The 25046-nt window shown below is 40.3% G+C and overlaps 1 protein-coding gene across 1 annotated transcript in view; it reads left to right on the top strand.

The window, feature by feature from the left end:
• The window catches only part of cpne8 (copine VIII), a 62415-nt gene that overhangs the window by 25377 nt on the left and 11992 nt on the right, over positions 1-25046 (top strand). Inside the window, exons 3-15 of the mRNA XM_082160462.1 lie at positions 1300-1346; positions 1432-1535; positions 7057-7096; positions 8150-8226; positions 11008-11071; positions 11724-11827; positions 13387-13491; positions 13735-13776; positions 13857-13932; positions 16093-16146; positions 16528-16589; positions 17604-17650; positions 23005-23186. Of these exons, the coding sequence (XP_082016588.1) occupies positions 1300-1346; positions 1432-1535; positions 7057-7096; positions 8150-8226; positions 11008-11071; positions 11724-11827; positions 13387-13491; positions 13735-13776; positions 13857-13932; positions 16093-16146; positions 16528-16589; positions 17604-17650; positions 23005-23186 (1004 nt within the window). The remainder of the gene's footprint in view (positions 1-1299; positions 1347-1431; positions 1536-7056; positions 7097-8149; positions 8227-11007; positions 11072-11723; positions 11828-13386; positions 13492-13734; positions 13777-13856; positions 13933-16092; positions 16147-16527; positions 16590-17603; positions 17651-23004; positions 23187-25046) is intronic.

Here is a 25046-nt window from a genome sequence, read left to right as displayed (position 1 = left end):
ACTCTCCTACAAAATCACCCCAATCTTTCTAGAATGATTTATTCTTTCTAAATATTCAAGTCAGAAAATATATATGGCAATATATATTGCAGAAAAACTAAATATTGCAATGTCAGTTTTTTCTAATATCGTACATCCCTACTTGAAGAAGGGTGTTAGCGCCAAAAATGACCCAGAGGCTGGTTGATCCCAACTTATATGTGAAGGAGGTTTCTATGACAACAAAGAATAGATCTATGACAGTGCTCTCATCTATAGTCCTATATGTACATTTCAGTGCATGTTATTGTGCATGCGTGTGTATTTGTGGAAACTGTCCAGGTCGCCATATGTGTCTAAACACCCAGCTGACAGAATGAAAGTTAGAAGAGTTTCTGAGTGCATTTAGACAGCTGAGGCAGATTTATCTCTCTCTTTCACACACACTCACACACACACTCACACACACACACACACACACACACACACACACACACACACACACACACACACACACACACACACACACACACACACACACACACACACACACACACACACACACACACGCACGCCTGCTCACAAGTCTCGCCAACTCATATCACAAGCAACGGCAGGCGGCTGAAATAATTCTGTTTCTGAGCATCTGTTTGTCTGCCCGGGGCTCTTCCTCTAAACACGAGCCAATACCTGGCGTCAGACTGTGTCTAAAAATATGCCTAATTAAAAAAAGACCATCATCGTATGCCGAGCGTGCATAATCTCCACCTTTATATTGGGTTTGGACCCTAGAGCCTCGTAGAGTTTATAGAGTGTAACTTTATGACCACCTGTACTCATATCTGTCCTGGGAGACGGATGCGTGCGTGTGTGTGTGTGTATCTGGTATTCCCTATGTTATGGGGACCAAATAAAACTGACAGGAAAAGCTTATAAATCATATGAAATTAAGTTTTTTGAAAATGCGGAAAGTTCTCTGTGATGGGTAGGTTTAGGGTTATGTGATATAATATACAGTTTGTACAGTATAAAAATCATTATGTCAATGGAAAGTTCTGGGTGTGTGTGTGTGTGTGTGTGTGTGTGTGTGTGTTAATGATACCGCTCTTCTCATTGCATGCAAGACAAATGAGCCAATAATGTCTCCAGAGCTCCACACATCTTTTGTTGCCTTTTGTGCATATTTGATTTCTTAATTTGCTGAATTGACAAACCAAAACAAACAAACTGCTGTTTTCACTCTTCTCTCTAACAAGGTTGAATTTTAACACATCAAGGCAATTTTCATAAATCTTTTCTTTTAACTTTGTTTCTGTGTAGTTTGCGTGCTGTACACTCAGACGGTGGCGAACAGGGAGTGGAGAGAGGTATTGTATTTTCAGACCTGTATTTTTAAACATTACTTTTTATTCATGCTGGTTATGTGATGCTGTTTGCTGTTCTATTGTTTAGTTCGGCAGGACAGAAGTCATCGATAACACGCTGAATCCAGACTTTGTGCACAAATTCATCCTAGATTACTTCTTCGAAGAGAGACAGAATTTACGCTTTGACCTGTGAGTATAATCAGCATGCAAATGTGTTTGTGTTTGAGATTATATGTTTGGGTAAATTATGCATTTTTGACATGATTAATGTTCATTGCCCAAAACGATCAAGAGAATACATTTCTAGTCACTGGGCTATATATATATATATATATAAAAAAAAATTTGTGGAAAATATACTTTAAAAAATGTATCTCTAAATGTCAAATGGTGTAACCTCCAACTTAAATGTAATAATTATGTTCCTTACCACTTGATATGTGAATATAAACGTCTTAATTTATCTTATTTTTAAATTTGTTGTGAAAATAATGAAGACTAAACTAACTGATCAAACCTTTCTCAGTACAATTTTTTTTAAATCTGGTACATTGACACAGTCATGAGACACACACACACACACACACACACACACACACACACACACACACACACACACACACACACACACACACACACACACACACACACACACACACACACACACACACACACACACACACACACACACACACACACACACACTGCCTGCAGGGTTTTGGCTTGCTTCCGCTCAGTGAAGCACATTTTATACAGCAGTATCCCAGAAAATACATTTATGCATTATTCACCTCCCTCACACACACATGCACGTGGTCAAAACACTCCGCAGATCCTCCATTAGAGCATCCACACAGAATTAAAACATCCATTCCATACGTACAGTACATTACCTTTACAAATCACCTAGAGACACATGATGCACATAATACATGATTTACAGGCAGAATAGAACAGCAGTGACGTTTGTGTGTATATATACACACATATAGAGCCCCAGATCTCAGAGAAGGGACCAGGTGTAAAACTGTCAGGTGTACACACACACTCAAACACTGATGGATGTGACATATCCATTAAAATGACACTTCCAGAATATGATAATATCAGGACAGGGGGATGATTACATGACTGACCGACTACACACACACACACACACGGTACATATAGTTGAAGGTGACTGGTCACCAAAGGTGAAGGCTGACCAGAGACGTCATAGGTAACAGAGATAGCCTCGACTATCCACTTGCTTAATGACTGCTTGGATGCTGGAATTCCTTTCTTAGGCGATCCAAAGCAAACACACAGTTGATCAGTTTTCCTCCAGAGGGCAGCTCTGTGGACGTATGCATCCAGTGCTCTCCCTGAACACAGCTTCTCCTGGTTCTGATCTCTGAAAGGAGGAGGGCAAACGGCTTGAAAGATTATAGGCTGTGGCACATGGGTAGGAACCTTATGGACATAGCCCGGTCTAGGGTGTAAGTTATACCTCCACCAACTCCTCATTTGCCGGGGATAGAAGTGCTAGGCTCCCAAACAAACAACACACAAATTGTGTGTATCCCCACCCATAATAAAGCGAGGGCAGGGCCATAATAACTTGTCTAGTGATCCTGTTACAATATCAGGACAGACAATACTAAATAAGACTGACAGTTTTCAACACAGAGCGGTTGCCGAGGCATTCCTGATGTGCTTTCATGCTTCCTTGTTGTGGCGTCACATGCCCGTGACGTCCAGTTTCGCCATTGGACTGATTTCACATCCATGCTTCAGACACAATCACACAGAGGGGTTTCCAAAGTGTCAATACTATGACGCAGCGCGAGTTCCCTCAGAAGGGAAATGCCATGTCACAATATTGAAAATATTTCCATTTTAAACCATGAAGGCGAGCCAGTGGATATCACACAAGCAATGTGCAAACTCTGCGCTAGAGTTACGCTGGTAAAGAAATCTCAAACCCCAGGCAATTATTCACTACAGAAAGTAAAAACTGACCGAGCTTTTGGCATCTAACACTGCATTAACGGCGCATATACTCCTAGAGACGATGAGAGATGAATCTAATTTATTTTTATGATATTTCTCTTGTGGCCCATAGTGAAAAAATTAGAAGAGAAGTATTTTGTGTTAAACAAGTTGTTCTTGAAATGAAGAGCATGCTAATCTAATTAATCTTTTATTATCCTTGCAGAGTGTCGGTTATGCGGTGATGCCCTATACAATTATTGTGGGGCAAATGAAATGTAATATTAATTTAATAATAAAAGTAGGCTAATAATAATAATAATAATAATAATTTATTAGGCCCTGTGTGCCTGTCCTCTACGCCACTGTAAAGGGCTAAATGACGTCCACCAGGCACGGCATCAAAGCAATTAACTGTTTTATCCAAATCCACATGAATGGCCCGTTCAATATTCAGTAGTCTACCGCAATGTCCGAGAGTCTCTCCTGCCTCATGGTGTTTCTCATATATTTTTTCTGTCAGCGCTAGAAAGAAAAATGTATTTTTACATGATGCGGTGTTCATCGGCACAGTCAAGATTAACTTAGAGGTTGCCAATGATTCGACTGTGGACTAGCTTTGACCCTCTGAACAGTGAGTCTTTCTTGCTTGTGGCATAAATATGGGGGGGTCTCCTTGGCCCCACCAGTGTCGCCATGTGTTTACTCTCTCTCTCTCATAGTATATACAACAAAGTTTGTTTCTAGAGGAAAACTGCGTCATCGTCCACCTTAAGTTTTGCAGATATATTAAATATTAAATGTCCCCAACTAAGCAAGCCAAAAGCCAAAGGCAAACAGTGGCAAGGAACCAAAACTCCATCAGGTGACAGAATGGAGAAAAACACCTTGGGAGAACCCAGGCTCAGTCGGGGGCCAGTTCTCCTCTGAGAACGAGCATTACAGGTCAGAAGTCAGATTGGATCAGAACATTCAGAATATTTATCCAGTTCCATCGGGTTGAAGATCGGAGTCATCACGCCGGTATGGAGACGAGTTTGTTGAGGATCAGTGCCGATGGCTGTCGTGTCGATGAGGCCTTCGCAGGGCTGATGAGGCTGGCACTTCAGGGCTGATGAGGCTGGCATACAACCCCCCCATTAATTAATTTTATACATTGCGCTTTCAGAGCTTTCATATGCGCTTTATAAGTTCCCATCCAAGCTGAATGGACCAAATATCAGCGCAATATGACTGGAGTCTGGTTTATTGTGCATTCGTGGCGCGCAAATCACCATACCGTGCGTGTGTTAACCAGCGCCAAAACATGCCAATATGTTCAAACTACGCCCTTGTTTAATACACTTGTCGGTGACAAATCATTCAGTGTACTTGGCATTGATGATATCCATAGCAATAGCCAGCACAAGCCAAAAACGATACTCCTGCAGACTGTGTTGAGTATGTGTGTGTGGTAGATTCTTAACATAAAGTTAGCAACCATACAACATCACAGCTAAAGTAAAACATGTAGTATACTGACATGACAGGAGACAGGAGATTTCAACATGAATGTTTGGTCAGGTAAAGCATGTCTCGATCTCAGTAGTCTCCCCTGCGTGGCTGGACCGCACATGCTGACGCTGCTCATTTAGCACAGCGGGAGGAAGAATAAGACAGACAGACAAAGAGAGAGACAGCCAAGAGTGCAGATTCATGCTGAGAGGAAAATAACATGTATCCCAACATGACAGATTTTTCCTCAAACATGTAGGCTTGCCACCCACTGAGGCTTCATTTAAGCTGCCGGTGAACAACAGGCTCGTGTTCATTCAGAATGTCACGAGAAAACAGAAGCAGTGTCATACAGAAAACAACCAGTAAAAAACATGACTTAAAGGTAAAGTGTGCAGTTTCTGGAATGAATACTTGTGATTATGCAAATTCTCCACCAATTTGACAAAGCATTGAATTGCCATGAGAGTGTGTTGGAGTCACGGGGCTATCTATATTTGAGGTGATGACATTTCTATGGACCAGTTTTCTTCCCAAAAAAATAATCTAGTTATTTTTGCAATATAGTGCTGCAGGGATGACATATTTTTGTAGGCCAGCTAGCAGCAGCCTGGTTCCCTCAATAAAAAATCCAATAGGATTTTCCCATTGGCTTTGGTTTATTGCAGACAGGGCCGGATAAATCATTACTTTTGGTCACCCTCTACATCAGTCTGTGGGGTTTGCAAGTATAACGAATGAAACATTAAAAAGAGCTTGTGACTAAATCTCGTAACTCCATTGGATCTGTCAATCAAACCTCATCTCCGCCCCGTCTCTATCGTGAAAGAAGTGCTGCACGCAGTTTGGAGTCGCACCGTCTCTGCTTGTTTGCAATGTAAGGGTAAATAAACAACTCGTTCTTTTAATAAGTACAGCGTTTTCTTTCCTCAAGAAACACTGTATAAACGCTAATGTTTTATGTGTTTGAGGAGCGGAGAAGCGTGTCTTAGTCTAGCTTTTGTCTTAAGTAGCCTGTGCATAGCACTTCATATTTAATAACATGAGACATGAGAAAAAATGGAGCGCCCATATAGCTACAGTAAACTTTATAATCTGTAAGTTCATGAAAGCGTAATGCAATGCACTTACTGCCTCAGATGCAACCGTTCTGACAGAACAAACACACATTCGCTGGTCAAAAACTTTGTAACTTCATTTGAACTTGGAAAAATGTTAATAATATAATGACACATGCAAGTATATGATCATTTACAAAGGCACAATATCAACTTTGACAACACAACACAGTGTTTAGTTATTTAAAAATTACAGTGTTTTTATTTATATTTCCAGGAAACTAGCTGTTATGGTCATACATAAAATTGCTAGAAGTTAAAGGTGTTGAATGTAAGTTTTTGACTGTAGTAAAGCATACAAATACCATAATATGTTTGCAGATATTTAGGAAACATTCTGAGTTCACATACTCGTTTCTCTGAAAAACACTTCTACAGCCACTTATTCTACTTTGAAATGTGTGTTCGGGTCAGAATGTCCGTTTTTGTTTTGGTTGCCAGTTTACCCAATAGTATGTCGCCACCACAGGTTGCCAGCTGGCGGAAAACACAGCATACTGCAGGCATGGAAGCCAGCAAACAAACTGGGTCAGAGGTCGCAGATTCTACCCGACCTAAAAATGCTTCAGTATCCATCTAAAAATCTCTATGAACGAGAACATATTAAAACGCGATATCAACACATCATAAATCAATAAATCAACTCATCAACTTAAGTTTCCTCGCATTCCATTGTCAATTGCGCTCGTTCCTGTTGTGTGTCCTACACCAGGGTCGCATGACTTCAACATCACCATCATTAAGTTTCCGACAACTCTTTTAATCTTTTTTATTAACTATGAGTTGGAAAATGTGTGTTAGAATAGTTTGCATGAGTATAATACAACGGAAAAGTATAAAGCAAACTAGTGAGTAGATGAGTTTTACCTGACATTTCCCTGACAGCCTCTAGGCTTCTCAAGCCAACCGCCTTATTCAAGACACATACAATCAACGGGGTATTACTGATGTATTTTATGTTGTAGAAAAAATATGAAAATATTTTGAAATTGTGTTAAACACAAAAAAGATGCTAACTCATTTCTGGATTTTAGGACTTCCATCCGTTGGGTGCCACAGAAATGACACATTTAATCTCTACAAGTGTTTCATTCAGTGTTATTCACAGAGTTTTCCTTGTTTTCTAGGTATGACCTTGACTCAAAGAGTGAAAACCTGTCCAAACATGTAAGTGTTTTCTTGTAAATGTAAACCTGTGTTTGTTTGTGTGCCTGTTAGTGTGTTGGGTAAATTTAAGAAATATTTTCTTCTTGTGTTAGGTTTATGTGTGTGGCTTTATAGACAGCTTGTTTGACCCTCATCATGGGGGTTTTATCGTGATTTATTCAAGCATTTTCTGGGGCCAGAACCACAGGTCACACAATATCCCAGAGTGCACCTGTGGGATTGATGTTCAGAGATGCTCTCTCTCAGCTCTCTCAGGAGAACGTCTGCTTTTTCTGTCCTGCATTTCCATCTGCAAAACCTTTCTGCCGCAACATTTGCCCACATGCAGCCTGCCATGAGCTAATCTAAAATAAGATCATATTTTCATCCATATACTTGTTTTTTAGGCACTTTTATGTCACAGGTGTTGATTATATATATATATATAATGTAAAAATATATAGTGGTGTAATTTGCTTTGGGTCAAAATATTGTATAGTTATTAAAATTTGTGTAAATTTATGATGTTAACTAAAATATGCAAACAAAAAGTAAAGACTTTATTTAATTATGTCTATTTAGGATTGAATACATTGAATATGAAATATTCATTTTAAGATGTCCGCATGGGAAATTTGTATAGAGAGAATGTTGTTATTCCCATTTCCCACTGGATAACAAATACCAGCTTACAGGCATAACAAGTTCACAACCCATTTGACTTTCATATTTCTGTGATATATTTCTGAGTGGAGCTTATTAATACACATTCCTGATCTTATTGTGAATGATTCATTTGTCCATTTTATATATATTTTAAAAAAATCATCAAAATTCTGCCCCTGAAACAACTTTTCTTTTCTACTAATGTAACTAATGCTTTATAATATTATAAAGTAATATTAAGAATTATTATAATAGCTTATTTTTCATGATAAATAAGCGTCCATTTTGATTTCATGTTGATTTGTGTACTGAGATATCAGGCACCTTGAACTCAAACGGCCCAAATTTAGCTCCCATTCCTACCGTGTGTGTGTGTGTGTGTGTGTGTGTGTGTGTGTGTGTGTGCAGGACTTCCTGGGCCAGATGTACTGTACTCTGGGAGAGGTGGTGGGATCTCTGGGAAGTCGTATGGAAAGACCCCTCATGTAAGTCCTGCATTTGAGCTTCACACTTCTCTGAAACACAACATGTTCAAATATGATTTCAATTCTCACCTAACACTGCTATCTCAGTTTATTTTACCGTCCTCAAAGAAGGACATTTTCATATTAATCGTTTCTGCATATATATTGTGTCTCCTAGCTAAACCGCAAAAAAAAAATCTAATCTGAATCTGTTTTCAAAAATGGCTCGCTCTGAATTTACATATTAACCTAAAAACATTGCACATCAGTTGCTTTTCGATTATGTGAGGACGTTTTTAGAACGGAGCTCCATTATATAGAATCAAATTACAAATTTGCTGAATTTACTACTGAATTTTCTTGAGGATCCTTTAAAATGTTTTATTCAGGATTGTAGCTTGAATGCTTTGAGAAGAGAGAGCTGTTCCCCAGTTAATAAGGGCCGGAGCAGCAGTGGTGCGAGGATCCTCTTGGAATCGCTCTGTTTATTATTAACTTGTAATGCGTATGTGGATTTACTTCTGTGTTCGTTTAATCAGTCCTGCGGTGTGACGCCCCCACAAAAGAGAGATTTTCAGCATTAATGAGCGTTAAATAAGCTTTGCTTATTTGACTGGAACTGACTGTTTCAAAATAGCTGAATAAGTGTCAAAATCTAAACGGCACATTTCAAATTACATACAAAATACCTTTTTCATGGACTCAAATTAATTGAGAGACTACAGAGAGTGTAATACTTTTTTAAAATGAACATGTGAAGGCAAAACTCACATCTAAAATATACTTTCCCATAAACAAATATATTAAAAAAAAATTTACATTAACATTAAAATCTTGATGTTCATGTCCAAGTCCATTTGTCAACTGCCCGTTTGCAAACTGCCATGAAGTATTTTTATGTTTCCCCCTATATAATTTGTGTTTGGATTGTGTGTGTGTGTGTGTGTGTGTGTGTGTGTGTGTGTGTGTGTGTGTGTGTGTGTGTGTGTGTGTGTGTGTGTGTGTGTGTGCGCTGTTTGGCGACACATCGGGCGGTAATATAAAGTGATGTTGATCAGTGTTATATAAGCAGAGCTGCACTCACTCACTCATTCACTCATTCAGACCTCTTTGAACACTCATTTATTCATGTATAGTGGAGTTGTAAATGCATTTAAAAGCGTTTACTCATGCAACTCTGAATTCATTTCATTCTTGATTATACATGTTAAAGGTCCCATATTGTCAAAACTGAAATTTCCTGGCTTTTTTCATGATAGCAGAGGTCTAGGGACTATGAAACTACCATATAGGTTTCAAAACAGTCAGTCCACAGAGAAATGCACACAGCCGTATAAAAATGTGACTTCCGTATAAATGTGATGTCAGAACAACTCAGTCACCGCCCCCACCAATGGTGGGTCACTCAGAAAACAACAGGCCAATCAGAAGAGAGGCTCATGAATATTAAGTAGACAGGCCAAAATCGGCCTGTTCTTGGCAGAGCTCCTGAGAAAGAAGCTGTAAAAATATACTGAGATGGTTTTTGGTACTTATACCGCAAATATATATTCTTCAGGACATCAAAACCTAAAATAAAACTTCAGAAAGGTGTACAATATGGGACCTTTAAAGGGTAAGTTCACCCAGAAATGGCGTTCATCTTCGGAACACAAATGATCTTTTTAAAGAAATCTGAGAGATTTCTGTCCCTCCATTGACTGCTACGCAACTACCACTTTCAAGCCCCAGAAAGGCAGTAAAGACATAATTAAAGTAATCCGTGTGACTCCACTTTTCTGTGAAAATATACCTCAGATTTCTTGTCAAGTCTATTTATACAGTCAATCTAAAACCTCTTTCCCGTTTTAGATTCACAGTGAAATGCTGCCGCTCAGTGTTTTTGCCACAGTGGGCGTAACTTAGATGATATAATTATTGATGATGTTATTTGCTATACGTCTCCTCTGAAGGGGAATGTCTGGAAGCCATACATGAGCGATCAGGTTCATTAAAAAAGTTTCTTGATTGTAGTTTGAAGTGGTTTTTAATATGATTAGCTTGTGGCTTCGAGCTGCACACGAGTAGCTTTGTGTCTCTCTCTTTCTCTTTCAATATCATTGTAAGTAAGTCCTGGTACCGGCTGTACATTATGTTCATTTAGGAGAGTGCCTCAGAGGACATCTGTAGATTCACAGCAGATTAAAGACATATCTTCAGTTAGCGTGGATCTGCTTCTCTAACCTCTGTAACATAACCCAGAACTACTTAGTGGAATTGAAACAAGCACTCAAGGCAACGCATAAGTAAGGGAGAAGTTTGTTCTCTCATCAAATTATCTTCAAAATCTTTCATCGTTCATCTTTGTCAGGCACTTGTGCAGGACGTTGAAGTGTTGGGTCCATACAATTTAAATCCAATTCCGGCGTGGGCTTCTTGTGTTTAGTCTTATATAAGAGCACAGAAAACACTCATGCATTCGCCTGTCTACAAACACTCATTTATTTATGAAGCTCAGATTCATGCATTCATAACCGTAGACTGGCTACGAGCTCTTATTAATGTTCACTCGTTCACACAGCATGGGTTGTACACATCCATTCATCCAACACAATCAGCATACAGTATTTACTCCTTTATTAGACACTAATATCCAAAGCAAGGTTTTGTTTTTTAGGATCAGTCCTCCTGGGTTAAGCTGTAAGGTTAAGTGTGAAGGACGTCCCTTTGTAGGATTTGAACTGTTTTCAGTATTGGTCTGTTGTGTGCTTCTGAAGTGGAAGATGTCAAGATCAATGTTGTCATTTTTCCTTCTGACTTTAGAGGCATTCCTGGGAAGAACTGTGGAAGTATTATTGTGAAAGCTGAAGAACTTGGAAATTGCAGGGTACGTCATCTGACTTTGAATGTCTTCTTCTTGTCTCATCTCGCCTTTTCCTCTTCTCTCCAATAGTCTCATCTAGTCTCCTCTTGTCCCTTTTCATCTCATATCTTCTCTTTTCTCTTCTTGTCTCGTTTGTTTGGTTTCCTCTCATATTGTTTATTCTTTTCTCAATTTCTCATGTCTTCCTGTCTCGTTTCATCTCGTATAGTCTTTTTTCTTGTCTCATTTGTCTTGTCTCTTCTTGTCTCATTTATTCTCTTCTCTTCATGTCTTTTGTCCCTGCCTTTGCTGTTTGTCCTAATCTAGTCTTGCCTATTTTGAGTCTTTTCTTTTTTTCTTGATTTGTCTCATCTCTTCTTATTTTCATCTCATTGCTTCTTGTCTTGTTTCTTATCTCTTCTCATCCTCATTTCTTCTCAACTCTTTTCTCCTCTTTTTTTCATTTGTCATAATTCTCTTCTTTTCTTGTTTTCCTTTTTCAACTTGTCTCGTTTCTTCTTGTCTGATCACTTGTCTTCTTTTCTGATCTCTTTTTGTCTCTTCATGCAGTTTGTGCTTATGTGTGTGGTTTTTGTCTCTAGAAAAGTTGCTCAATCTTCTCAGTACATATTAGCTGTTTGCCACCATTAGTTGCTAATGTGTTTTTTGTTGATAGGAGTCAGTACTGATGCAGTTTTGTGGCAACAAACTGGACAAGAAAGATTTCTTTGGGAAGTCAGACCCTTTCCTGGTCTTTTACCGTAGCAATGAAGATGGAACGTAAGTTTTTCATTTTTCTCCTCATTTTCCCATTAGACACAGCTCATAAAATACAGACAATATAATGTGTTTATTTACAGTATATCAGCACTTACATCCAGTGCTTACTTAGTAAATTCGGACGTCCCGGAACAAAAGGGGGGTGGGGTGGGGGGTAACAGATCCGGCATGTTAGTGGTTAATGAAAGGTAACTGAACAGTCGGGTGTCCATCCAACTATTTTGATATGCATTTTCAAAGTGCTGAATGAAAACGGTTGACATGGGAGGAAACTCTCAGAATTAATATAATAATATATATCACTAGACGCAGATTCTCTTGAGTTTTGTGTTAGTTAAGATGCACATTAAGGTGATGGAAGCAGTTTACTCACATACTGATGATGTGGTGTTAATGTTTGCTCATGTAAAACACCATGGCATTATGTATAAAGCCCAACAAAAGGTCTGACCTTGGCACACAATTCTTCCAACATGACCCTTGACATCCGTACAGTATTCATACGTTTAAACTCTAGCCATATCATTTTGTGCGCAGGCGCTTCCATGTATTTTCCGTATGGTCATAGCACTGTTTAAGCCATGTTAGATATTTAATCAATTCTTCTGTGTCTCTTCACAGCATTTAATAAAACGATGCCCAACCATACTAATAACTCTCTCCGAAACAATGGACTTTATATAGATATAGATATAATGCGCATCATGTAGTGGCTCCATGCGCAATGATTCACCTTTTCTTTAGAAAGCACATACAAAATGTGAAACATTTTATTCAGTCACATACTTTTTAATGCACATCTTATATTCCTAATAAATTCACGAGACGTTTCTTCTGTAAATGTGTTTCCATCACATTTTATGCGCATTTCTTTTTGTCAAATAATAAAATGATCCACCTAAAGCGAGCTAGAGCTTGAAAAAGACGGCTCTGCACGCAAAGATTTAAAGAGGAATAAAATGTGAAAATATCCACAGCGATTTGCATTCATACATTTCAGTAAACAGGTGCATCGAGGTTTATGTAGGCCTATATTCTCTATACGTTGCTTATCATCCGTTGGAAATGCGAATAGCAGTCAAATCCATCGCCATCGCCAAACCGTGGCATGGCACTCTTTGTAGTTACATTTCTTCTATTTCTTAATCATTTTTATACATTTCCCATGGATGTAGCAAGTTATTAACAACTTTATCATTATTATAGTTAATCTTCCGGAACAAATGTACACAGTACAATGAAAATATCTTTCAGTGGTGTATGAGATGAAACTGGATTTCAGAGGTTTCAGATCCGGCTTGTTCCGGCACAAATTAAGCCATGCTTATATCAGATGTATTCCAATACTACATTCGATTTTTAAAGCCTGATATTGTGGTTATGTTTGATGCCTCATTTAATATCTTGTGTTTGAACTTGGTCTCGGCCTTCTATGACACTTTCTGACTCGCAGTAAATTATGCATGTGTGAAATGACCCGTTTAAGACCCCTTTTCACACTGACTGTTTCTCATCCCCAATGTTGTGGTTCCTCCTCTTTGACGTGTTCTGTGTGTCAGATTTACCATCTGTCATAAGACAGAGGTGGTGAAGAACACACTGGACCCTGTATGGCAGGCCTTCAAGATCCCAGTCAGAGCGCTGTGTAACGGGGACTATGACAGGTGAGCGTCAACTTGGTGGGAATGAGAGGACTCAGAAACACAGAAACACATTTGGATCTTTTTGGTTTCTTTCACTTCTTACTGTAGTAGCAAATATGCGCATTTTGATGAAAAACTAAAATAAATAAATGCACATCTGTATTATAGCCAGATCAATTGAATGCACCCTCGTTCAATAAAAGTATTAAAGTCGGCATGAAACAGAAATTCACTGACTGAACTTTCTTTTTTCTTTTTTTGCAGAGCAATAAAAATCGAGGTGTATGACTGGGACAGAGATGGAGGGTAAGAAAAAACAACAACCATTCTATAAATACTGAAAGAAGATGCATCAAGATATTGAACGAGACTGTGTGTGTTTTCAGTCATGACTACATTGGAGAGTTCAGCACCAGCTACAGGGAGCTCTCCAAAGGCCACTCTCAGTTTACTGTGTGGGAGGTGAGCCACTTTCATCTTTCTCATGTATTTTTCACACCCGCCTGCCTAAAATAGCATAAATGTCTTCTTGAACTATCCGAGACTTTAACGCAGACATTTACATTACTTCATGAGTGCGTGGTTGAGGCTTAAGGAAGTAACTAACAGTAGAGAAGCTTGTCAGCAGCCATGTCACCCTGTAGCCCAAGACTGGTTGCCCACTGAATCTAAGCAGGGCTGAGCCTGGTTAGTACCTGGATGGGAGACCTCCTGAGAAAACCAGGTTGCTGCTGGAAGAGGTGTTAGTGAGGCCAGTAGGGGGTGCTCACCCTGTGGTCTGTGTGGGTCCTAACGCCCCAGTATAGTGATGGGGACACTATACTGTCAAAGAGCACCGTCCTTCGGATGAGACGTAAAACCGAGGTCCTGACTCTCTGTGGTCATTAAAAATCCCAGGATGTCTTTCGAAAGAGTAGGGGTGTAACCCCGGCATCCTGGCCAAATTTGCCCCTTGGCCTCTGTCCATCATGGCCTCCTAATCATCCTCATATACTGATTGGCTTCATCACTGTCTCCTCTCCACCAGTAAGCTGGTGTGTGGTGGGCGTTCTGGCGCAATATGGCTGCCGTCGCGTCATCCAAGTGGATGCTGCACATTGGTGGTGGTTGAGGAGATTCCCCCCTTCTATGTAAAGCGCTTTGAGTGCCGAGAAAAGCGCTTTATAAATGTAATGAATTATTATTATTATTATTACTTGTTTCCCATGTAGCATTGGAAAATCTGATTAAAATGAAGCGTTTTTCAAACCCTGTTGGTTTAAACTGTCTAAATGTTTTCGTTAGCTACCTGAATATATATATACATATACTGATTTAATATGATATTAAGGTCCAGATTTACTAACAGCTTGCACCAGCGCAAACACTCTTTTGGTGTTAAAACTACTGTCAGGATTTACGAAAGACACGCAGTGAAGACTTAGCGCTGAAAAGTCGAGGACAGGGTTATTTATATTATTTATAAATATTTATGTCATATTGCATATGCATTTGTAGGAGTTTCCCTTAAATTTATGGGAGGAGAGTATTTAAATGAATAATGCGAGGTGTTTCCTAAGGTTTGTGCTAGTCAAGTACTGGTGTTTGCGCCACTATTTAACGCTAAAAAAAAGCATGTTTTAAACCAGACACTCGCGCTGCTCTTGGTAGATTGTGTTGGTCATTATGGAAATGATCCGGCTGTGTCTGTTCTTTAATGTGTGTGTCGTCAGTAGATCATGTGCAGAACTTCCACTCCCATCAGCGTTTTTTGGGAATTGCACAGTAAATCTGGCCCTAAATGCACTGATATACAGTAACTCGTTTGCCCTCTTGAGAACTGTGTCTGCGCTTACTTGCGTAAATTGTTTCTGGACTTAATGTGACATTTCGACCCCCATCCCTTTGAAATCTCATATTTTTTCGTCTTTTGTATGACCTCCACATCACTGAAGCATAAATCATGCCCATGACAAGAACACTTATCAAAAGCGGCCACTGCACAAGAACCTCAGATAACAGCGAGAGGTCTAGCAAACGTCTTCAAACGTTCATCTCCACCAAGAGCTTCTGATGATCGAGTTTTCACACAATCATTATCCATCATCACTGTCCAGAAACTCTTCACAGTGGATTCATTTCTTTTTCCATGTAATTCATGCATTCTTAGTGTGCTTATATTCACATATTGTGACAAAAGTGAGAATATGCTGGACATGAAACAGAGATAAATATATTTTGTAATATTTTTTTAACCTTGTTTTAACCTTTTAACAATTTGTTTAAAATTGCTTGTTTCACTGCTAGCCACATTTGAACTATGTTCATACTTTTTACCTGAATAAATTTATATGACTTCACAATGAATTTCACAATTTCACAAACACAATGAATTTAATCAAATCTAATAGATCCAGTTAGTTAATAAAAAACTGTGCAGTGCAGAAGTCGTTCCTGTTTCTTTTATGACTGACAAATATGCATCGCATTAAGTTTTTTAATTTGTTAAAACTGTGTAAACCAACTGAATGGAAATTTTATATGCAATTAAACTACATAAATCTTACATTTTGAGTAACAATTTTTTGAGATTCGACAACATTTCAATAACTTTCTGTGTCTGATTTTGCTGCCTTTCTGTAGGTGCTGAACCCCAAGAAAAAGAAAAAGAAGAAGAAATATCTAAACTCAGGAACCGTGAGTGCATTTTTAACTCGACCTTCCCGTTTAATTAACGAAGAAAAAAAAAAGTACTTAAGAAGAACAAAAGAAAGCAATACCTGTTTGTTCTAACAAACAAACATCCTTATTGGTAAGACTTCTTATAGAAGGTCCTACATTATATCTTCATAAGCAATGCACAATGCCTTCATAAGCTGTGCATATAAATATTCATAAATGTTGATGTAGCTCATCATTGGTCTGCTCTGATGCTGTGACTCTAGAGAGTTACATCATCACCCTGAGCATGAATATTGATATGACATTTATGATTAAAGTATGCATTGCTTATCGAAAGTGTGATGATGCCCTTTAGGACTCTACATAGGAAGTGTTACCAAACTTTCATGTCGACAGGTCACTCTGCTGTCCTGCTTCATTGATGTTGAGGTCACGTTCCTGGACTACATCAAAGGAGGGTGAGGATTTGTGTGTGTGTATGTGAGTGCACCTGTACATCAATAAATACATTTTACACCATATGAAAGGTGTAAATATAATATGTAAATACATAGGCATTTGGAAGATTTTATTCTGTGGTGAAAACAAGCTTCCATAATGCATATATTACTGTTAATTATATATTTTTACAGTAAAATACCGTAAATATATATATATATATATTTGTGTATATGAAATACTATGCAAAAATAAATGTTTTAAACAGTAGTATGCATGTCCTTTTTACTCCAGTGAGTAAATCGAAGAGATTTTATTACTGTAAAACCATGTTTAATTTGAAAAGTTGCATCTAGCTATAGAATTAATAGATACGTCGTTCTAGATATTTTGTGGAATTCTGCATCTCACATATTTAGCAAATGTGACGTCATCCGGGTATTCCATGCATACAGAAGTATGGTACGAACATACTCAAGCTCATCTACTGAGACTGGAAACACATTGCTGTGCCTCACCATCCATTAATAATTCCCTCTTCCTTCCCCTCTCCTTTCTCCACGTCACACACACACACACACACACATTCACAGGGAGTGCACTGCATTATGATGCCGTAATAAACTGAGCTATAAATAGACCGCTCTATTCTGAGAGACACAGAGACCCCAGGCACATGACCTGGCCTTCAAGCAGTTGAGCAAACACTGGAAATATCGGCAGAATAATTCAAAGGATCTGCAAAAAGACTACTGTGGAAAATTCTTACAGACACTTTGCGAATATGCATTCTGTTGAACAGACAGAAAAACCAGGAAGCGGCAGAGACAATATTAGATAAACAAAGAGATGATCTCAGGGAATAATTTCCTTCATTTCTGCCCACAGATTAAATTGAGTTGAGACATAGTTTCACACAGTCAGCTCCCTGGAGATTTCCCTGAGGAGCTTTATTATGCTTTGATAAGCATCATATATTTTATGTTATGATACATATGTGCTCACTCTAGTGTTTTTGCTCTGTTCACTTGCAGCACTCAAATTAATTTCACGGTGGCGATTGATTTTACTGCGTCAAACGGTGAGTTTACATAACTGAAAAATTGCATATCAAATAAAGAAAACATCATGTACATGTTATGATAATGGCTTATTTGTATCTGTGTGTATGCCAATTTTAATATTTATGTATATATTTATTTATTTATTTATTTGTACTTCTAAAAATGAAAGCTTTATTACTGCTGAACTTTCAAGAGATCATTATTTTCCCACCCTAGACCAAAGTACCAATTATACATTTGTAACCTTCCAAAGATCTAACAGTTGTGTTAAAAGTACAAAAGTACCCCGTACACAGAATTTGTACACATACTGTCAAAAATTTCTCAATTAAAAGTCACCCCTTGAGTAAAAGTGAGATAGGACCCACATTTAATTATACTCAAGTATTTAAAAGTTAAAATTAAACACATCAAAAACAAGAGACGGTAGAGAATGTCTCAAGCCCAAAATCACATTTTCTCATTGTTCTGACTATGTAAAACTCTAGGACACAGCAGATGTTAAACTAAACGCAATATCCTCAAGTCTGTTACCTGAATATTTTTAATAACAAGTCACATTTAATAACCAGTCGCATTTCTTTTTCAAAACATGTTTGAATGTACTCACCCTATTGCATTCAAAATGTTTGGAGTTGAATATTACAGTGTTAGAATGGCTAGCAGATATCATTTAATCATACTTCATTATTTACAGTCAATATTCTTGCTTTGTGCGGTAAAACCAAAAATATCACAGATTATTTACCCATAATGTTGAACTATTCAGCTTAAAAGAGCTAACTTAATGGCACACATAATGAATTACTGCTAAATACCCTTTGTTGTAAGTGGTCAAAATACACTCTTAAGAAAATGGAAGATAGATCATTATTTTTAGAAGGGGAAATTTCACTGCATAACAAGGTTGAAAAGGAATGTCTCAGGTTACACATGTAACCCAGTTCCCTGAGAGGGGAACGAGACGCCGTGTCATGTTGTTGACACCATGAGAACAACATTACCGAAACCATAAATAGATACCTGAACAGTGCGTCGTCAGGTTCTAATTGTCTGAAGATGCACAGGCATAACCAGGGAGTGGCAACATGACACAGCGTCTCGTTCTTCACTCAGGGAACCTGGTTACATATGTGACCTGAGATGTTCCCTTTCGAGTGGGACTCAATGCAGCATCATGGCGTTGACGCTATGGGAACTTCAATACCAATGCCGCCACACCGTGGGATAGTGCCTGCCAAACAAGACTGTATATGTGCACAGACAGTTGTTGAGCGCAGGCTGAATCCAGATCAACCCATAAGGACTTGAGACCCTGGGGCTAAATCTGCATCCAGACTATAAAACGTGATGATTGTGTGCGGAGAGGACCATTCTGCCGCAGCACAGACGTCTTGTAAGGATGCACCCCTGGCAAGAGCTTTGGAACACTCCTAGTGGAGTGGGCCCTAAACCTTAGAGGCCAAGCCATATTGCATGCCTTGTAGGAGAGAGAGATTGCGTCAGTGAACCTTTGCGAGATACACTACTTGGTGACGCATTCCCTCTATTGTAGACACCAAAGCAGACCAGAAGCTGAGAGTATTTACGCCACTGGCATGAGGGGTGGACATAGATCTTCAGAGCATGGACCGGATATAACAGGTGCAGACTTTCTTGCTTTTGTATCTCATGAGCCAGAGGCAAGGAAGCCTGCAAGACCACTGGCTGACCAGCCATAGAATGAACTTTTGGAATATAGTCAGGTCTAGGATGCAGTATATCTCTGACATCACCTGGAGCAAAGTCTAAGCAGGAGTTTCCAGATTTCCAGCTCTCCAGCTTGGGGTGGAAGATCGTCCCCTGCACTTGAGACTTCCCCATGGAATGCCCTCTAGTAGAGATATTAGGACCAAGAACCATACTTGGGCTGTCCAGAACAGAGCTACTAGGAGAAGGTGGACTTGGTCCTGGCAAACCCTTGCTAGAACCCCCGGCACCAGAGCTGTCGAAGGAAAGGCGTGCAGACACAGTCTCAGCCCATGTCTGTACCATGGCATCCAGCCTCAGAAGAGCTGGCGGTGTGAGGGCATACCAGAGGAGACAGTGGGTCATCTCCTCTGAGGCGAACAGTTCCACTTCAGCTTCACCATACCTCTGCCATATGGACTCCAGCACTTGAGGATGGAGTTGCCATTCTCTGGGCATCATCCCCTGCCTTGACCAGATAACAAGTTTGCATGCCCCGGAATGTCAACTACCTTCAGAGACAAGCACTTTTACTCTCCCCAGCGCAGGATCTGCTGCGACTGCCTGAAACCAGGCACCAGAACCTGAACACCAGAACCACGGCCCAGCCAGCGAGGGAGGTGTCCATCATCAAAGATTTGCCATGACAACATGCTCCAAGAGCCTGGTCCTTGTTGAGGATCCAAGTCTCCTTCCAAACTCATAGAGCACATAGCCTGTGGCGTGTGATCCTTACGACCCTGGAGAGATGATAAAAGGATGAAAACCTTTGCTTTTGAGCTGGAACGGTCTCATGTGCAGTAAGCGTAGTGAAATGAAATTGGCCGCTGCCGCCATGAGACCTCTAACAGTCTCTGAACCTGTAAGACTCAAAGCTCCTGGCCTATCCTGATATCTTTGATAGCAGTTAGGATCGATTCTACACATGCAGGAGACAGATGTGTCTGCATCATGGTTGAATCCCATACCACCCCCCGAAAAGTGGTTATCTAACCTTGAGAAAGTACCTCTTCTTGGAGTTCAATTTCAGCCCCAACTTCATGTGGGCGAGCACAAAATCTCAATGCAACCAATTTCTTTGATTGAGCTAATATCCGCTAATTGTCTATGTAATTTAGTACACAGATGCCCTGGATTCGCAAAGGAGCCAGATCAGCATGCATGCACATGATAAATGTGAGTGGGGATAAGGCTAGGCTGAACTTGATATTGGTACGCTTCATCCTTAAATGCGAACCTGAGAAATGTCCTGTGTTCTTGCAGAATCTCGATGTGAAAGTAGGCGTCATTTAGATCTGTCGTCACAAACCAGTCCTCAAACTGGATTTGTGACACGATTAGCTTAAGGGTCAGCATCTTGAACCTGTATGTCTAAAGAATACGGTTCAGGCCCCTTAGATCTAAGATTGGATCCAAACCCTGTCTCTGGTACCCCTTTTCCACCAAGGCAGAGCTGGTGCTGGTTCGGAGCCAGAGCCTAGTTTCAAATCGGTTCTTTGTTTTTCCACCGCCAAAGCACCAGCTCCGAACCAGTAAAACTGGTTCTTAAGTAGCACCAAATCATTGCAGGGTCTAGAACGGAGCCAAGAAAGAACCGCTTGCGTCAGAGGCTAGGGGCGGGGTTACCGTGGCCAACAAGACTGAAGAGAAACTTGTGACCGCCATTTTTAAATAGCAGCTAGTCGAGCTAATAGCAGCTCGATTATAATATCCGTCTATGTAAGTTACGGCAAGCTGCACGAACGCGTTGGATTCGCCGTGTTTGGATGCCGATTTATTTTCGCAAACCCATGAGCATCCATAGTAACGCAACATCTATTATTGTTGATGCCTTGTTCGAGATGCATCGGAGCAGCGTGGACCGATCAGAGCTGCGGGAGTGTTTGGAGATCATACGACTCCTTGTGCTTTTTGATCGCTTTCGCAGTGCTTTGATTTCATGTGCTGATCGTTCTGCGAGAAGCCGATGCATCTCGAACAAGTCTGGTGTGTTTGTGTTTGGCGCTGCCGCGCTAGCGTTGCTGGGCAACATGATACGTATGCAGTGACGTAAGATATAGCTCTGTTGTTGCTCTCTGGCCGGTGGAAACGCAAACCGGTTCGTCAGTCGAACCAACTCCGAACTGGCAATAGCTCTAGCTCTGAACCAGCACCCGGTTCTTGTTGGTGGAAAAGGGGTATGGGATTGGGGGGTGGGTCACCACTCAGGGGCCAGGGCCCGTGGTTGTCAGGGCTTCTTCTTAGCCACCCTAGAGAAGATAGCATCTAAGATCTTGTCTCCCCCTGGATGGCTGTGCCTGTGAGCAGTTCTCTGTCCCCTTGTCGTTTATGGAGGGGAACACTGGCCACCACACTGGCCTTTTGTTCTTCTCTCCTACCACTGGGCCCTGGCCTGGAGCGGCTGGTGGATGGAGCTGGCTCCTGGATTCAGAGTGGGATCAGTTCTTTGAATACCGGCAATTGTTTCTTGGCCTCCTGGTACCTGTCGACAATAGTGTTGACTGCATCGCCGATTAAACTAGAAGGCGAAACTGGGGCATTGCCTTGTTTCTTTCTTTTTTCCCCTTGAGGTTGAGCCACTGATGCCACTTTACGACCATAACAGCCACTTAACGACCAATGGATGAGATCTGTTGCCCTGCGTAGCTCTTTCGCCACCCCCGTGGATAATCCCTCACCATAATCCAACTCTTTAAGCAGATCACCCTTCAAGACCTCCATGGTGTGCAGAGAAACACCAGCCTGATGTGCTGCTGTGTATGCCTTACCCAAAAGGGCAGATGTTGCCCTACAAATCTTTGTGGGTAAGGCAGGTTTCCTCGATGGCGATGCGCTTGAGGTGGAGAGACAACCCGCAAGTGCATTTTACACTGACGGCATTGCCTCTTACCCGTGCTTGCACATACTGTTCACTGTGGAGTATGTTGAGGTGGCCTGATTATGCACTCGCACCGAGTACGGATTCCTCCAAAACCTCAACACCTCGTCAGATCAATCTAGATTTAATTTGGCCATGGCCCAAGGCACAACCTCAAGCAGTTCTTCGAACACGACAGACTGAGAGGACTGCAAAAAAGGACCAAAGCACCCACCTGTCTGTCTGCATCCAACTCTTTAGAGTCAGACACAGACAGCATGAGTTCCTTGTCTTAAGCACCCATGCAAGTCCCCCATTATAAAGTGTTGGCACTGTCCTAAATCTCAGACCTGACATTTTGAGTTACAGTGCACACACAAACAGCAAACACGTGCTCAAACATGTGGCTTCTGAAGACAAAGGAGAAGACAACGCATTGTTCAGGCATCTGTTTATGGTATTTACTTTTCTGTGCCGTACTACGTTACATCGCTACATTATCACAATCAGACAATCAGGAATTTCTGTGTGTAGACACGTGCTTCAGACACCGGCATCAACGCTATTGTGCAGCATCGAGTTCCATTCGAAAGTGAACTGCAGGGACATCAAATGATCAAATACTGTGTAGATCATCATGGGTACACAAGTTACAAATATGGCACTATTATATTAGAATTACCCAAAATTCTAAATCATTACTGGAACAGCATGAATTCTCACATTCCAGATTACATTGATATTTAAATACTTTGATTCATGTATTTTTTGCTCTATTTATCACAGGCAACCCTTCCCAGCCTACCTCTCTACACTACATGAGCCCGTATCATCTGAATGCGTATGCACTGGCACTCAGAGCTGTGGGGGAGATTATTCAGGACTATGACAGTGATAAGCTGTTCCCTGCACTAGGGTTTGGTGCAAAACTGCCACCCGATGGCCACGTGTCTCATGAATTTCCCCTGGTGAGGACAATTATTTTTCAATCTATTATTAAGATTATTAAGAAAGTACTTGCTTGCATTTTATTTGTTCTCCAATGTACGCATGTTTTTGTCTGAGTGTCTCAGGTGTCTATTTGTCAGTGAGAGTATTACCTGCCCAATCTTGCTTTACATGTTATCTGCTTGCAATATCATCGTACTACACGCGTGCACTTACTGATCGGCCTCTGCTGTATCTATAGTTAGTGAGCTTCCTTGCTCAACATTGAAATAGTCTGGTTCAGTGTTTGCTGTAAGCGTTCCTGCGGCGTGCTATCAGAGTTCCTCTGCTGTGGAGGATATCATGTATGTCTATATATGCAGTAGCAGCAATGTGTCCAACATGCTCACAGCAGCATGTCTCTGTATGTCTTGGCAGTAGCAGTCCCTGTACTTTCTCTGCAGCAACAATAAGAAAAGGAACAGTGATAGCTGCAGTTACAGTGTGCGTAGCAGGTCTAGTCCACTAAGAACAAGTACATTAACATTGTCATACCCTTTAGCTGTAATGACTGAAATGTTCTAAATGGTGTTTTTATTTTGGGGTAAGAAAAAAGTTATTAAAAAATACCCCAATCAAATCATTTTACCCATTACCCATAGCTATGCTTTGTATGTAAATGCTTTTAGCACCATTTTGTCAACTTATTCATGCATGTGCATGTGTCCCATGTGTGGCTTTTTATGCGTTCACATCAAAACTGGATGCATTTTTATTTATTTATCTGTTTTAAGAGCAATTATAATGAGGTGAATCATTGTCAGCATTTCATTGCACATATAAACACACTTTGTCTGTTTTTTGAGTGCCCTTTGAAGTACTGAACAGTTTAGGCATCTCATTTACTTTACAAACCCAGTTGAATCAAGTGTGTGGAGAGATTTCAAATCTACAATCCTTGGGCCCAAAGAAGATACAGTGAGAAACAGTGGGCTATGGCAGGGCTTGCACCATCGGTGTGCTTTTAGTAGGGTATGGCACCTACCCAGGTCCCTGTCAAACACCAACCATAGACTATACACATCTAGCTGAGCTACCTGGTATTGCTGTACTTCTCCATCTACAGCTCGTTCAGATCCACTTCTGAACCTATTCTCCAGCAGGACCCTTAGAGCCCGCACTTAATGACTAAGTGCAACTTTTTTTCCTGTGTTGACCTATTTCCTATTGGTTAGGACATATAGGCAGTTAGCTCTGTCTTTTGTACCTCTGTACCTTGGACAAGCACAATAAAGTGCAAAATTAAGGGCAAAAATAATTTCCTTTCTAATCAATTGATGATTAGGTAAGGAATTAAAGTATGGATATTAGCTGTAAAGAGACTGTCAATTTTAAATACGATCGTCTATTAAATGTTAATTTTGTCAACTTTTTGGAGTACATAAACATACAGATGAGCTAACAAACATGAACCGAGAGACAAAAAGCTCAAATTTTGATTTCACACACACCCTAGACAACCACACCACTGGTATCCAAATAAGAGCTCTTGAGGGGTGAGTAACTGATAAATATGGATGAGACAGTTTATAAAGAAGATTGAAAAGGATTGATAGACATTAGCAAATGGAGATTGCCCACAGCTGTCTCACATTTCTAAAGAGGACAGAATTTATTTTCTTTGATTTTCTTTTTTGATTTTTTTCCCCGTTCCACACCCACGAAACCGTCACAGAGAATCTATCACATAACCCCGTATACAGTGAGACACAGATCCTTCTTATTGGACCAAACAGATGCACTGCCCGCGGCTGCAGCTGCCCACACACAGCTAAAACACACACACTTTTCCTCAGGGCTGAGCACAGGAGACTCCATATGCACTCAGCAGAGCATTAAAG

The sequence above is a fragment of the Leuciscus leuciscus genome, assembly GCF_965113295.1.
Source record: "Leuciscus leuciscus genome assembly, chromosome: 25".
NCBI lineage: Eukaryota > Metazoa > Chordata > Actinopteri > Cypriniformes > Leuciscidae > Leuciscus > Leuciscus leuciscus.
Note: the sequence above shows the minus strand (reverse complement) of the source record. Positions and strands in the feature narration are given on the sequence as shown.